Source organism: Astyanax mexicanus, chromosome 12 (genome assembly GCF_023375975.1).
Source record: "Astyanax mexicanus isolate ESR-SI-001 chromosome 12, AstMex3_surface, whole genome shotgun sequence".
Classification (NCBI taxonomy): Eukaryota; Metazoa; Chordata; class Actinopteri; order Characiformes; family Acestrorhamphidae; genus Astyanax; species Astyanax mexicanus.
Genome location: NC_064419.1, coordinates 42,628,834 through 42,644,655, shown reverse-complemented (window position 1 = coordinate 42,644,655; position 15,822 = coordinate 42,628,834). Strand labels below are relative to the sequence as shown.

The window sequence follows — 15,822 nt, the reverse complement described above, 5'->3', positions numbered from 1 at the left end:
CCATTTTTAACCCACTTGTGGGAGGGGTTAAACATGTGGGAGGGGTTAAACATGGGCTCCCTATTGGATGTTCAGTGCACATGGGGCCTAAATGGACCACATGTGAAATTAAGATGGTCTGTAATGATGGGGCCATTGGGAATATTCTTGTCAGTCAAACTTATTGTGACTTAATTTAAAGATGGCGTTGCCTTAAAAACTTTCTGAAGGTACTGTGTGTATAAACAGTGTTTTTAATAAACTATCTGTGCACTTTCAAAGCTCTTAGTACCTCAATTTAAATATCAGAGCCCTCAGAATACTATCAATAAAGTGTGGCGCTACTTGGAGTTTGTTAATGGTGTAAAATGATGATTTCTTTGCATGGGCAGCACTATGCCCCGTCACTAGCATTGTAAGTCTGTTGGGAGCATTGGCTATAAGCGCTGTATTTTGGAATGCAGGGGGTGAATGGAGGTGGGCAATTCGACAAAAGTTTGCACTCGTCATCATATTTCACTACACCTAAGTCCATTTCACACTGATTTTCTCCTATAAATAATCTCTGTGTATTTTTATTGCCATTTATTTTAGTTGTCATAATGCAACCAGTGTGAAATAATCAGTTTTATGTTATACATATACAGTAGATCAAATAAGGTGTTCCAGGGTGTATTACTACTATTACTACTAAGAAAATCCTGCTTTGTGAAATCTTTTTTAATTCATTTACTGTGCCAATAAAGATCAAAACTTATTGAATATAAAGAATGCATGAAAAGAAGAAAATAAAGACTACTAGTGAGATGCAAATGTATACAGCTTTTTTACTTACATATTTTTTATATGTTAACAGCATAGTAAAAAAGCATATATTTGCTATATAGTACAATTTGATCTTGAGCATAAAAAATGTGAACAGGGGTTTGACCTAATAGAAATGAATTAATAGGTCTGTCAAATTAAAATGATAATTTTGATTATTTAATCACAGAAAAAGTGGAAAACAATAAAAAAAAACATCTAGTTTTTTATTATTTTATTTTATTTGGATTTTTTAAACTTTTGCCTAAATATCTAAAGTATAAATGCTTGCATTTCATTTTTAGGCATTATAAGCATGGCTGGTATATTTTATTATTAACATATTTCAGCTATTAATGTAAAAAATGTCCTCCTCCTATGTGTCTTCTATAAATTGTTGTTTTTAGGTGAATAAATGTACACAACTATAAAATAATAAAGTAATAGCATAGTGTTGTAAGATATTTACAGTACATACACCATCTGTAACAGACTGAATATGTAAAGAAATATATTTTGCTGTTTATATTCGTAGTATATTTTTACAGTCTTGCTGTAAACTTACTAAAAGGTTTTTTTTTTCCAGTTTTTTTATGCATTGCTTTGTGCAGTTAGACCACTTTTGTTAGATTAATCATGATGAAGCAGTGATTCTCATCTCTAATGCTGAAGGTCTTCTAACCTGTATGTTTTGGGAGCTTATTTGCTATAAAAAACCTTATTCAAATGATCAGTTTATTATTAAATGTCAGAAATCTAAATTTAAGTTTGTTAAATCCAAAGCTTCCAAAAATTATTCATATCATAGAGGGTTAATAAAAAATGTTAATTATATCAACATGAATAACATTAAGCCAATTAGATAGTCCCGCCCTCCTGCGCTGGGATTGGCAGCCTGCTTGTGGCTGTGGCAGTGTATTAGCCAATCATAGTACGAGGTAAAAAGACGCAGCGGCGAGGGGGCGGGGTTTTTAAATCCAGCGTTACCAGGGCGCTGATATACAAAGCTGTCGCCTGGTGAGAGAGGACCGGGCGCTCCGCTGCTGAATTATCCCTGAGGAGCTTTAATTAAATTAAAACACAGAGAGATGCTCATTCCCCGTCTAACAGTCAGAAAAGAGGGTAAATAAAGTTAAAAAAAAACTGTATATTTAGTGTTATCTGCGGGTTGTGGCGTTTTCAGCTCAGAAAAGTGATTTAATTACCGTACTGCTGAATTTATATGCTCAGGAAAACAACAGTAAACTAGCTATTAGCTAACTAGCTTAGCCAACTTTTATTTAAAACTCTTAAATATAGCCCTAACACAACGACTATGCTAAAAACAGTCTTACAGCGGGTTTGTTTCTGAGCAGGCTGAAATGAAGGCGTATCTAAAAACTTTATACTGGATCTTTAAACTGCAGCCCAGGCGCACCACAGTGGGCAAACACAAGGACTCGGATCTCTGTCTGCAGGTAGGAAAACCTCCACTCAGCCTCTCATACAGTTACCTACAGTTTTCTACAGAGACGTAAAAAAAATAGTGCGTGGCCACGACTTATTAAGGTGTGGGAACGAGATCCTAAGGCGTGGTCACAACTCGTTAAGGCACGTAATTATCTTCTAAGACATGGCTACAACTTACTAAGGTGTGGCAACAATATTCTAAGACATGGCTATGACTTGTTAAGGCATGGGGACCAGATCCTAATACATGGCCACGACTTATTAAGGAGTGGGAACGAGATCCTAAGGCATGGCCTAAGGCATGGCCATGACTTATTAAGACGTGAGAATAGGATCCAAAGGCATGGTAACAAGATCCTAATGCATGTCCACGGCTTATTAATGTATGAGAACGAGATCCTAAGGCATGGCCACGACTTATTAAGGCGTAGGAATAAGATGTGAGGCGTGGCCACGACTTATTAAAGAGTGAAAACGAGATCCTAAGGCGTGTCCATGACCTATTAAGGCATGGGAACGAGATCCTAATGTGTGGGATAAAGATAATTATGGAGAGTGAATGAGATAGTAAAGTCATGGCTACAACTTATTAAGACGTGGGAACGAGATCATAATGCGTGGTGACGACTTAGTAAGGTATAGGAACGAGATTCTAATGTTGACTGATAATATGTCAGAGGTGCTACTTTTAAGAATCTTAAATGTAAAACATATTCTATTTGGTTTTATACCTTTTGTGTGTACTAAGTAATTCAATGTGTTTTTTTCTTACTAGTTTTGATGATTTTAGTATTAATCTAAAGGCAGAAAAAACACTAAATTTAAATTTAATCTCATTGTTTTCATTTCTTTGCATTAACATCTGTGACACTTTAGCATATTAAGTTTTATTAAGTTTCTTTATTATTCATTTATTTCTTTGATTTTTTAAAATACTTTGAATGTAAACACATTAAACATAAAAATCAATATACAGTTGTATAAAATAAAATAGTAGAATAATGAAAATAATAATAATTTAGGAAAACTACAAGAGACAATTCACCTTGAAAGACAAACTACACAAGATATAAACAAATAAATAAATATATATAATATAATACACAGTTCTAAATAAATATACCTTTCCGTATTTGTAGGATGACCCTCTCAAATGTGTTGAGAAAGACTAAACCTGAATATGGGTTTAAACAGTAAACATGTTGAGAGTATTATTTATTCTATTTTTGATCAAATAGAGAGGTGAAAAATAAGAGGAGTAAACTAAGTTGCATTATCAGAATTATCTGGCACTGTCAGGTTTTGCTTGCTGTTTGATTGTGGTCTGTTTTATTTTCTGCAGAATGGGGGTGTGGATGAGCTCCATGCCACTATTGAGTGGAATGAGTCGGAGCACTGCTACGTTCTGACTGATCTGAACTCTGTTCATGGCACCTACGTTAATGACTGTCGTATTCACAACGCAGCGGTGCGTCTTACACCCGGAGACGAGCTCCACTTCGGCTACGGAGGCTCAGCCTACAAACTCTTACTGGAGACCTCAGACCCAGTGAGAACTACAATATATATTACATATACAGAATAAAGAGAATAGAAATCATGATGAGTTATTGATACAGATCTATTTACTCCACTGCAGTCAGTGCCTTATGGCAATATACCTGCAGAGATATTGAGCCGAAGACTAGAGTGTGTTCCTGTAATGTTCCTGTAATGTAAATGTTAGTTTAAAGCCCTATCTGGAACGGGATTAGTTTCTCAGGGTGTCCTGAGGTAATTTTCTCTTTTATGGCGGGTCCTCTGTGATCTTTATTCCCGTGCGGAACGACCATGTACTTGTTTTTCTCAGACGTCCTCTGAGAAAATTACAGGCTGAATTATCTACTGTTTTTCGCTGAACTCCGTGGTCTTCCAGTAATTATAGTCCTGTCTGGACTGACATCTCTGAGTTGCATCACCTCATGTTTAATAAATTAGCTATTTGTCCACTCTTACGCACCGTAATTACACTTTGGGAGTGCGTTTCCACAGAGATCCACATAAACACAAAAGCGAGTGGAAATGGAGGAGCTACTGAAGAAGTTGTCATGTGACCGAGAAAGACAAAAAACTCACTGGTCCTCCTGTTTTTTCAATTGTTTTATCACTGATTAGAAGTGAGAAACTAATCCCGCCCGGACAAGGCTTTTGATCTAATCTTTGGCACAACTAATGCTTTCAAGTGCCAATTGATTAGTGTATCAAACATGTTATTTTTATATGACATATAAACATCTATTACTTTTACCGACCTGGATATTACACATTGTGTTTTGTTAGTGAATTGCTACGTCAAATATACATTTCAATGTTATGCTTTATTTATTTAGGTTATTTAAAATATCTAACACAGCCTGTTTCAACCTATTCTTTTCATGATGTCTTTGGTCAATCAGCTCCCTGTTCTGCCTGCCCCGTCCACTGCACCCCCAGCCCAGGCAAGGAGTCGTGCACGGTCCCCTTCTGTTACCCCTCGTCCACCAGGTAGACCACGCCCCGCGAGTGCAGGAGCTAAACGGTCCAGTCTAGGCCCAAAAGCTTCAGAGCTCTGGGGCCGAACTCACAGAGCAGGTAGGATTTTTTTTCCCATTACTAAGTTTGTAACTGGTGTGCAGACAAATAGTAATATGTTTGGCAGGATGGATGAGTAAATGGCATAAATGTCTGATTGCTTAGGTGGCTGGACCAGCAGCACAGGGAGACGACTCTCTCCCAGAAATATATCTTCATCACAGAGCCGGCTCAGTACGCAGGACTTAATACAGGACAAGGTGAGGCTTACCCAGCGGGTTCATTCTTAGGCCTAAAGCATATTTCACACGAGGATGTGAACAGGTTTTGTGTGTACCGTATTTTTCACACTATATGGCACACCAGATTGTAAAGCACATTAAGATACACTAGTAAAGACCAGGGGTGTCGCCATGTTTTCCTTTTAATTCAGCAGTTTAAGTCTTGCTGCTGGGTGGTGGTGGGGAGGGGGGTATCTAAAAGCTAAGCTGACTAAACATAACTTTAATTCTTAAAAAAACATTTTGTTTCAAAGTCAAACAAGCACTGGATGTTAATCTACACAGATTTCTCTCCTAAAAACTGTTATTTGGTATTGAGTAAAGCAGTTTCATTTATTTACAGTAAGCTTATATTTCCAGATTTCTACTAAGGAACCTGAATGGTAGAATTCATAAATAAGGAGCACTGGATTAAAAGGTGAAAAAATCCTAAAAATACAGGAGTTGGGATTTAAAATGTGTAGTGACGCATTTTATAATGCAACACAAGTGCAAGTTGCATTCTGAGCTTTGCCACAAGGGGGCGCTACAGCAACAGCAATACTACAGCAACAGACATTGTGACTTCAGCTTGAGTTGTCTGTCTCACTCACACACACACACACCCACACACACTCTTTTCTCCAGGATGAGAGCTGGGTGAGGCGCAGTGAGGAGTGGAGTGGTGGGGTGATGCTGTGTGAAGGAGGAGAAGGTCAGGGGAAGGAGTGTGTGATGGCAGCTCTGAGGGACGAGGTGTCTGCGCTCAGGCTTCAGCTCAGTCAGAGCAGTCAGAGCATCCAGAGCGACCCGGAGATCCGAAACAAACTCAACAGCCTGGCCAGAGACATCCAAGAGAAAAAAGAGGAGATCCTGCAGCTGAAGGAGCAGGTGGAGTTTAGAGTTTTACTTCTGCTCTCAGTTTATACCTGTTTGTGTTTTGCTTGTTTGAATGTACAGGCAGTTTTATGCAGTTCTGAGCTGTGACTGCAGTGTGTATGCTGTGTGTAGATGCTGCAGATGCAGAAGAGTTCTGGTGAGCTTGTTGCTCAGTCTGTAGCAGAGAGAGAGCAGAAGATCATCAGTCTGAGAGAACAGCTGGCTAACATCAAGAGTGAAAACAGCAGAAGTACAGGTGTGAGGAGCCTCCTAGAAACTCCTTTTTATCTCTTAAACTAAGTACGTGACTTGACTAGGGATGGGCGATATGGCCCTAAACTAATATCACAATATTTTCTAATGATCAGATTATACATTTAATTAGATTAGATTTGCACCTACTGCAACAGAATAAATCTTAAAATATTTTAAATATTTATTTAGTATAAATCTAACAATTTGTACATTTAACTTATTACTCACCAAGGCACTGAATTAAAAAATTATTATATTCATACAGCTCTGAAAAAAAATAAGACCACTCAAAATTATTTGTTTCTTTATTTTTACCAAATTGAAAACCTCTATAATCAAGAGGAAGATGGATGATCACAAGCCATCAAATCAAGCTGAACTGCTTGAATTTTGCACAAGGAGTAAAGACATAAAGTTATCCAAAAGCAGTGTGTAAGACTGGTGGAGGAGAACATGATGCCAAGATGCATGAAAACTGTGATTTACAACCAGGGTTATTCCACTAAATATTGATTTCTAAACTCTTAAAACTTTATAAATATGAACTTGTTTTCTAAATGATAGTATTTTTTATTTGGAATTTGGAAGAAATGTTGTCAGTGGTTTATAGAAAAAAAAAATTCATATTACTCAAATATATTTTAAGTACAAAGAACCTCATGGACATGGCTTGTGTTTTACTCATTCTCTCACTGACTTATGTACTCATGTTTGGCAGGCAGTAAAAAGGCTACTTCTGGTTCTTTTCATCAGTACAAACTATGCATGTCATTTTTTCTATGATATAGGCTCTAAACACTGACACTGAGAACTAGAATTGTGGCCCATAACTTTTGCCTTTGTAATTTTTTTGGCATGTCAGTGTACACTGCAACCTTAAAAATTACCTGTAGTATTTTATTTGATTTTATCTCATACTTTACTGAAGTCAGATTTGCTGTTCCTTTATCAGCGCTGGTGAACAGCCTGCAGAAAGATCTCGTGTCTCGGGAGAAGCAGACCCTGAAGCTGGCTGCTGAGGTCGACAGACTCAGACAGGATGTGAGATATAAAGATGCCCAGCTTAGCAACATGGCAAACAAGGTATTTTTTACTCATTTTAATACCAGTGCTTTAATAACACGCTACTGCCATCAATCTCCACTTGTTTTCTAACTGACTTTACTTTTAAAAGTAAAACATTCTCACACAGTTTTCACAGATGAAAGCGAGTGAGAAGCTTCAGGAAGATTTTCTGGCCAGAGAAAAGGAGCTGGAATCACTCAAGAAGGTGCCGGATTTAAAATTTACATCAGAAATTCCCTGTTTTGTGTAAGACAACATTTTTAGTAGTTTACAGAAGTAAAATTCCCAACAGTACAAATATATAATATACACAATGGATAATAATAATGTATTGATGTATTACAGTCTGTATTGTTTCGAGGTATTGTTTTGCAATATTGTATCGATTCTCAAAAACACAGTATTGTTTTTAATTAAAAGTTTACACTTTTTTTTACCCCATTCTGGGGTGCGTTTCCCAAAAGCAATTTACAGAGTCTGAACCATCATTACGCTACTCAGTTTTTTCTCAAAATCTTAAGTATACCAAACGTTTACAACTACAGTAGTAGTTTCCAATTTTAGCTCCAGATTTGCCTTAAAAAAAGTTGAATTCCTGCTGATTGTGTCTTCAATAAATTAAGGATTGTAGATGGTAGGATTAGAAGGATGTCGGAGTATGTGAGAAAGCTAAAATATTATATTAATTTTGCTGTACAAGCATTTCAAATGTGTTTGTTAATGAAGCTCCAAAAAAAAATCTAAATCTAAAATTAAAAAATAAATCTGGAAAATATTTTTTGTTATTAAAATATACAAAAACTGTCATCATCTGGATTTAACTAACTAAATGTGTAAGAGCCTCCCATTGGATAAGCTGAAAAGAAGTAACTGATGCAGTGAGTAGCTTCTCATTTGTTAAACAATTATGTAAAAACTCATCCTGTTGTCGTGGAGAAGATGTTAATCTGTTTTGTAAAGGTCAGATTGCCAGTAAAATATTCTAATATATATATATATATATATATATATATATATATATATATATATATATATATATATAAATTAAATGACAGTATAGCATTTTGAAATACTGTAATTAAACATCGTATTAAAAACTCATACATCATATATTAAAAACTATTGAAAATGTATCTGACTAAAGCTTACTAAAACTGCATACACAATATACAGTAACTGTACAAATAAGCTATGCATGTTACTTGTACAAATTATTATAGTTTCCAATGCTTCAGGGGTCACGATTCCAAGAGGGGTTGTAAAGGCTGTGCAAAATACAATAATATCTAGTATTAGTCTGAATATGGAATGTGGCATTGTAAGCATGTGCTTTCTGATAGTGTGCTGAGTGATATGTGTTGTCCTGCAGGCTTTAGAGAGGTTGGAGGAGACTCTGAGAGAGAAGCAGAAGGAGCTGAAGCAGCTGAACACAGAGAGAGACTCCCTCAGACACAAGCTGCAGCAGAGGAGTCAGGTCAGAACAGAAAGATAAACTTTCAGATCAATATTTAATTTTGACAGCATTATAGCTGTATGACATGCATCTCCATGTCCTCCTTTGTGTGTGGGGGGTGTAGGAGCAGACCTCACTTTACTCTGAGATGAGCAGAATGAAGTTGCTGCAGCAGCAAACACTGCAGAGAGAAGAGAAAGCTCAGACTGAACTGAGACACTCACAAACACAGGTTTTCACAAATTTACAATGTAAATTTAATATAAAAAAACACATTGAGTGAGAAGAGGCGTGTCCAAACATTTTACTGATTCTGTACATAAAATGAAAGCTCTCATTTTTGTTTTAGCTCCTCAATTTTTGCAGTCAGATCAGCAAATGTATACTACTTACTTCTGAAACAGTGTCAGAACAAGAGGTAAGTGAATGAGCGTGTAGAAATCTGTTAACCAATTTATTAAACTGTTTATCTATATCCACCTGTGCTTTTACTTATTCAGTATTTCAGTTGAATAAGTATACATATATATATACGGTATATATATATATATATATATATTCAAATTATATATTATTATATTATTCAAATCTGGTGTTTGGTGTGTAGATGCTGGAGCGTTTGTCAGAGCTGGCAGAACAGAAGGAGGAGTTCAGAATCAGAGTTCAGGAGCTGGAGCAGAAACTACAGGAATGCACTGAGAACCAGAAGCTTGTGGAAGAAGACACTGAGAAACTCAAGGCCAGACTGACTGAATGGCAGGTATTATTAGAGCTTTTTACAGTATTGTGCATATGTTTTAGGCACATGTGACAGTTGAAAAGCTCACTGTTTGGGCAGTAAATGTTTATTTACTCTGTAAAGCACTTAGGCTATGTTCACATTACAGTCCACATTGTTTAAATTAGATTTTTTGCTCAGATTGGATTTGGATATCTAGACGGTTCACATTCACAAATGTAAGTGATCTGTATCTGTGTGTAATGTAAACGAATCTGTCCCTGAAACGCCTCACATGAGCACATTGTCTCAAAAAAACTCATATTAGAGAGACGAGAGACTCATAGCTTTATAAAGTGAAATGGATGAGTTTGTTAGCAGCTCATATGTGGAGCATCTTTTGCTGGAGTGTAGAGCAAACAGCTGGTCTGAAGTGCATGCTCAGGTCGAGGACGAGAAAAAAGGACAGGTGGTTTGCTTTTGCTGTTTTTGCCGCTATAGCTGCACAGCTGCAATAAGAGATGTGTGGGTATGAGAGATGCACGTAGCGTATATGTAAAAGCATGAAGCGCATGAATTCCGATTTGATCGTTCACATTCATGTCGCATGTCCATGAATCAGATACGTATTCGATTTAGGACCACATACGAAAGTGACTCAAATCTGATTGCAAAAATCGAATTCGGCACGTTGACACAAAAAAATCAGATCATTAAGCACAAAATCAGATTTGAGTCACTTCAGCCTGGTAATGTGAACATAGCATTATATAACAATAACTATAACATATTTGCATTTATAAAAAATGTAGTGGTTCTACAATCTTTATACATGCCTAACAGCAGCATGACTAACAAACCTGGAAAACTCAAGGAATTTGAAAATAGCAATTTCCAGGCCTGGATAAGTTTTGGAAAAATACAAATAGATTGTGGAGAGTTTTCATGGCTGAGCAGCTCCATCCAAACCTAGCATCACAAAACAAAGCAATGCTGGCAAGCTCAGGATACTTTTGGCAATGTAGTTTATTAATAATCGTCTATTATTTAGATAATGAGAATATGTAATTTATTTAAAACTGCAATTTATTGATGCATGAATGTGTTTAATCTTTTGCTACTGTATGCATTTAGAGTCATATACAGAAGGATTGCACAGTGGATTCAATACAGAGCCAGATCTCTGTTCTCCAGCATGTAAAGGTGTGCCCTGCAGTCAGCTGGATTCAGACTCACACACTTTTAGTACTGAGCAGTCTACTCACTCACCTGCAGGACACAACCAACAGACTGCAGGCTGCAGCAGGGGTGGAGGTGTCAGAGAAGACTGGAGGTAAGTGACAAAGCCGAAAAGATGGACAGAAAGAAACCAACATGAGGAAATATATAGAAAAAGTACTGAAAGCTATCTAAGATCTGTTTTAACACCACTGTAGGAGTGCCAGGAGCCATTCAAGCTTTGTGTCAAAAACATCAGGAGATCCAAGCAGAACTCAGGAGTCTAAAGGTCTGAATCTGTTTTGTTAAATTAATTGACTACATTAGTTACTGCGAGTAGTTCTACTTTATTTCTGTACATCTATAATTCCACCCTCTGCGTCTGGTTCTTCCCTTGTTTAAAAAGGAAGTACACTTAAAATCATTAAAACTTATGTTCAATTAGGTAAAGAACACTAAAAGTGCATTTTCTATTTTATATATTTAATGACGATACGCATTGAACCTACTTTCTCTGTATTTTCATAGAAAAGTATTTTTAAACACTGCTTTTAATTAAACGTTGTGTTGTTAGAAAATAAGTGTAGTGGCATTAAATACTGCTTAAAGTGAAGTAGTTTTTTCCCTCAGTAGCATTAAATTGTTTACAATATGTGCATCACGGCGCAAAGTATTACATGTAATATATACTTAAAGTGTATTAAAAATTATGTTTAAAAAACACATACTTAAATCTATCTTGGAGAAGTTTGGAGAAGTTATAAGAACAAAAGCACTTACTAATGATTTTATGTTGTATTCAAATATAGCTTAATTACAGTTGAAATATACTTAAGTTGCCATAAGTTGTTTAAAAATAGTATGTTTAGCATGTATATTTAAGTACGTATTAATTTTAATGCTGAAAGTATGTACTTTTCCATGTTAAGTATATTTAAATATATATATATTCTTAAATGTACTTTTTTTTTGTTTTACAAGGGTCTCCTTGGCTGTAGCTAGCTTTCACACATAGTGGCCAAGCCAGTGCTTAGTGCAATTCCCAAACAATGGACAAATAAAAAGAAATCAGGTTTAAAACTGTGTAGTTTGAAACAAGCCTTAGCTATTTTATTAAGACATGTTTATTATTATTCAGAGCACACAGACTGACAGCTTCTGTAACATTTAATACAGGCAGAGAAGCAGCAGCTTGAAGAAAGAGAAGCTCTGGCTGGTGACCTACAGGCCATGAGACAGGAACTACAGCATCAGCAATTACAGGTGCATCTGCTAATCCGTAGTAACACCTTACCAATCTTAATTATTCTCAGTATGTGTCAGTGGCTGGGAAATAAAATGAAAGTAGTAAATAAGCGGTAACAGTTCAGCAGTGTAGTGTAGTTTTTTCCACTGCCGCTGTGACCATGTGCTGGATGCCTTCTGCAGGTTGCAGAGAGACATGCGGAGATGGAGAACAGTGTAATACTGCACATGGAGAAGATGAAGACTGATCTAGAGTCCTCCAGAACAGCTGAAGTGAGTCAAACTGTCCACTCACAGCTGAAGTAGTAACTTTAGTTAGTCATTTTATTAATACAAAGAACAAGCCAATAGCTGGCCAAATGTTTATTTATATTGGAGATATAAATAAGACTCTTCCTCAGACGTACAAATCAGCTACCTCACAATATTCTAATTTCTTAAGCTTTGTGAAATAAAGAAGCTGTTTCATAAAGAAGAATGGACATAAATCTCAGTCTCCATATGCGTAAAGCTGGTAGAGACAAACCCCAAAGCACTTACAGTTGTAATTGCAGCGAAATTTGGCTCTACTTAGTGTTAATATAAATACTGAATATTTTTGAAAAAAAAAAAAGTATATTTTCTCTTCCAATTCACAATTATGCAATACTTTGTGTTGGTCTATCACTTAAAATCTTAACAAAAGATTTAAGTTTGTGGTTGTAATGTAACAAAAATGTGGAAAAGTTCAGGGGTTATGAATACTTTTGCTAGCCACTGTATGTATGCGCAGATTAACTCCATAAAAGCAGAATAAACACTTTTTAATACTATTTATTCTGGAAGAAACATGTAATAAGCAGGTGTCTCAATTTTGCCACCTTTTGTCTTCTCAGGCTGCTTTACAGTTGCAGATGGAGACGCAGGAAATGGAATGGTGCAACAAACTGAAGGAAGCAGAGAAAAGAGAAAGAGAGCTGATGAAGAGACTCAATGAAAGACAACAGCAAGAAGAGCACTGGAGAGAGAGAATAAAAGCAGTGGAAGAGAGAGAGGAGGAGTGGGGGAAACGAGTGCAGGAAGCCCTGCAGAGGGGAGCTGAGGAGGAGAGAGAGAGGATCAGGGTGGAGATTGAGGAGTACAGGGATCAGGTAGGTACAGTATGCTACAACATATAAGGCTTTGCTCCAGCTCACCTTGCCATGAGCATGCTTACCAGTGTTCAACACCCTCACACGATAACACCAGCATTTGTATGGTCATGAAAAACTGGAAAAGTCTTAAAATTTTTAAATAGCAATTTCCAGGCCTGGATAAGTAAAATACCCAGAAAGATTTGGAAAAGTCTTGGAAATTTGCTCTACAAATCATTTTTTTATCTATCAATTAAGAAAAGCTATTTTGAACTACCAAATACATCAGCTCAGAGTTCAGTAATTTAGCCCTACACAATGGAGCTCTCAAGATCTGACACACATTTTATTATTTCTTAAATATTTTTTTTTTAATAAAATTAATTTTAGGCCTACTGTAATCTTTTTTGTTTATAGTGTTAGTTGATTTTTTGTTTTATTGAAGGTATGGATAAATCATGGAAAAGTCATGAATTTTTTTGGTTAAAAAATGTAACCCTGAAACACTGTGGTGTTTCAAGCCATCTCCTGAGGTAACACTAATAATTGTGATAAATTTAGACATTGCTATCCCATGACTTTTGTCAGCACATCAGTGTTAGTTATACTATACAGCTAGGAACTGTGCTAGTATGCATCCTGCTGACTACATTGATTGATCTGAAGGTGCGGCAGCATGCGTTCACCATCGTGGCCATGGAGAAGCAAGTGCTCTCAGCCCAGCAGAGAGAGACAGAGGTGCAGGAGGAGAGAGAATCCCTGATGCAGCAGCTCACAGGTGAAACTGTGACTGTATTCTTCCAGAAGATCATGGTGAACCAGAGTATTACCATTTAATATTTTATAAAGATTGTAAAAAATATTAATCCCTCCTTCACTTAGAGGCACTCGGCAGACTGGAGGTTGACGAACGCAAACCCAGTGTTTCATCTGAGCCGTCTAAAGAGCTGCAGCAACTGGAACAGACAGTGACATCTCTCAGGTATAGTAAATTTCAATGTGAACAACCTAACACATACTTAGCATACATTGCTAAATGAGGCCATTGTGTATTAATGATATGCTGATATAACTCATTCATTAAATCTCATTATGCATGAATTGGAATACAAAAAGTAGCTAAAATTTAACATGGTCCATGTTTCCACATTTCAAACGAGGCCTGATAGATGGAGGGGACATTTTCTACCCATTTCCCAAGTTGTGTAGACATTTAACATTCACTGAGCCACAGTATCACATATTTAGAGGGAATACATCATAGAAGATATTACTACCCACAGTGGGAAGTGCAGTGGATAATGGTAATGATCATGACTGGTAGCATCTGTCTAAAACTGTCCAAGCAAACAGACATATGACTTGACATATCCTGCATGTTCTTTAGCTTCTGTGGGACATGGCAAAAGTCATGGGACACAATACAATGATGTGGCATGAAGGTGTAGTGAGCAGAAGTGAAAAGAATGCTCCACACTTTGCCTAAGAACGATTCAATCAGGTGAGATCATACAGCATGCCACCCACAGCTGTCCCGCAGTTGAGGACTTCTTAAAATCACTTTAAGGGCCCTGTGCAAGGTGCGTTGTGATGCCCATTGCTATCTTACACCCCATCAACAGTCAGCATACACCCCCGCTCGTTAAACACGACCTTTAACTCAAAAATAAACAGAATAAAGAATAAAATAACATTGCTGTTCCCTTAAATGAGCCACTGGCGCTCCTTCACAGCATGAATGCGCAGTTCAGTATATTCTGTTGCGATGCATAAAGCGTCATTAAGATATGAACGCGCCAAAGTCAGAGCTTACCTGCCTCTTAAAGGGAATTACAGCTGACACGCTGATTGGTTTATTTCATGTTAAGCCTCAAAATACATCCATGAATAATAAAGAAAATAATTCATGCATTAATACAGGTGTATTTTTTGCACCCGTATGATACCAAAGACAGATACACCCTAATCCAGCTGCACAATTGGCAATTGACCAGTGTGCTATAGATCACTAAAAAAGGACCATAAGAGTGAAGTGAGAGCTGAGCGCATGCAGCTTGTGATCAGGTTTTGTAAGCACTTGCTGACGTTGTCTCTCTGTGATGGATGTGTGGGAGTCATGTGGGGGCTGGAAGACTCACTGTGAATAAGAGGATAAATGTGTGTGGAAGGTCAAAGTGAGCATCTGAGTGATAAAACATTAACAAGTTCTGTCATCACTGTATCAGCTAGACACTTATATAAGAACCCTAAGTAGCGTTCCGAGAAGTTTAGAAGAGATCAGAAAAAAAATAATGAAAGTTATTTTTCCCAAATTATTTTAAACAATTGCATCTAAAAACATGTCTGTTTACTGACTTGATATATCTCTAATTTAGGGCATCACTTGAAGCATCCCAACAGGAAGTGATCAAGCAGGGTGAGGTCATCACCTCTCTGAGTCGTGACCTGGCACATGCCCATGCTCGCCTCTCTGACCTCACAGGTTTGTTACATTTAGACAGTAAGGAATAAAGGATGTTAATATTGCAGAGTTTCCGTTAATATTAGAATGTTTGCAGCAGCAGTTGCAGGTCCACAATAGGCCAACAGGGAAAAAAAGGAAAAAACGCTGAAATGTCGAGTTTAAGTTGATTTTTATGCTCTATACACATAAATTGAATTAAATGAAATAAAGTATTCAGCATTACTTGGTATCAAACTTTGTATCAGTTTATCAGCCCTTTGGAAACTGGCAATTTTCCTGCTGAAAGATAAAAGCTGTTCAGGTTTAGCATAGTAATGTTTGCTGAGCTAACTAGCTAACCTAGCAAGACGTAGTCTATAGCTGCCTTTCTG

The 15,822-nt window shown here is 36.9% G+C and overlaps 1 protein-coding gene across 4 annotated transcripts in view; it reads left to right on the top strand.

Moving 5' to 3' along the window:
* The first annotated feature begins 1,759 nt into the window (after nucleotides 1-1,759).
* fhad1 (forkhead-associated (FHA) phosphopeptide binding domain 1) overlaps nucleotides 1,760-15,822 on the top strand; it is a 32,939-nt gene continuing 18,876 nt past the window's right edge. For 3 of the 4 annotated variants that reach the window (XM_049486142.1, XM_049486140.1, XM_049486143.1), the window contains exons 1-21: nucleotides 1,760-1,905; nucleotides 2,139-2,240; nucleotides 3,575-3,781; nucleotides 4,668-4,842; nucleotides 4,948-5,042; nucleotides 5,691-5,933; nucleotides 6,054-6,177; nucleotides 7,129-7,259; nucleotides 7,369-7,446; nucleotides 8,611-8,715; nucleotides 8,819-8,926; nucleotides 9,044-9,112; nucleotides 9,302-9,454; nucleotides 10,547-10,745; nucleotides 10,849-10,919; nucleotides 11,807-11,893; nucleotides 12,059-12,148; nucleotides 12,751-13,005; nucleotides 13,654-13,765; nucleotides 13,870-13,969; nucleotides 15,363-15,469. In XM_049486142.1, the coding sequence (XP_049342099.1) occupies nucleotides 2,145-2,240; nucleotides 3,575-3,781; nucleotides 4,668-4,842; nucleotides 4,948-5,042; nucleotides 5,691-5,933; nucleotides 6,054-6,177; nucleotides 7,129-7,259; nucleotides 7,369-7,446; nucleotides 8,611-8,715; nucleotides 8,819-8,926; nucleotides 9,044-9,112; nucleotides 9,302-9,454; nucleotides 10,547-10,745; nucleotides 10,849-10,919; nucleotides 11,807-11,893; nucleotides 12,059-12,148; nucleotides 12,751-13,005; nucleotides 13,654-13,765; nucleotides 13,870-13,969; nucleotides 15,363-15,469 (2,605 nt within the window). In that variant the 5' untranslated portion in view covers nucleotides 1,760-1,905; nucleotides 2,139-2,144. Of the gene's footprint in view, nucleotides 2,241-3,574; nucleotides 3,782-4,667; nucleotides 4,843-4,947; nucleotides 5,043-5,690; nucleotides 5,934-6,053; nucleotides 6,178-7,128; nucleotides 7,260-7,368; nucleotides 7,447-8,610; nucleotides 8,716-8,818; nucleotides 8,927-9,043; nucleotides 9,113-9,301; nucleotides 9,455-10,546; nucleotides 10,746-10,848; nucleotides 10,920-11,806; nucleotides 11,894-12,058; nucleotides 12,149-12,750; nucleotides 13,006-13,653; nucleotides 13,766-13,869; nucleotides 13,970-15,362; nucleotides 15,470-15,822 lie in introns of all 4 variants that reach the window. The other variant, XM_049486141.1, reaches the window with a different exon arrangement.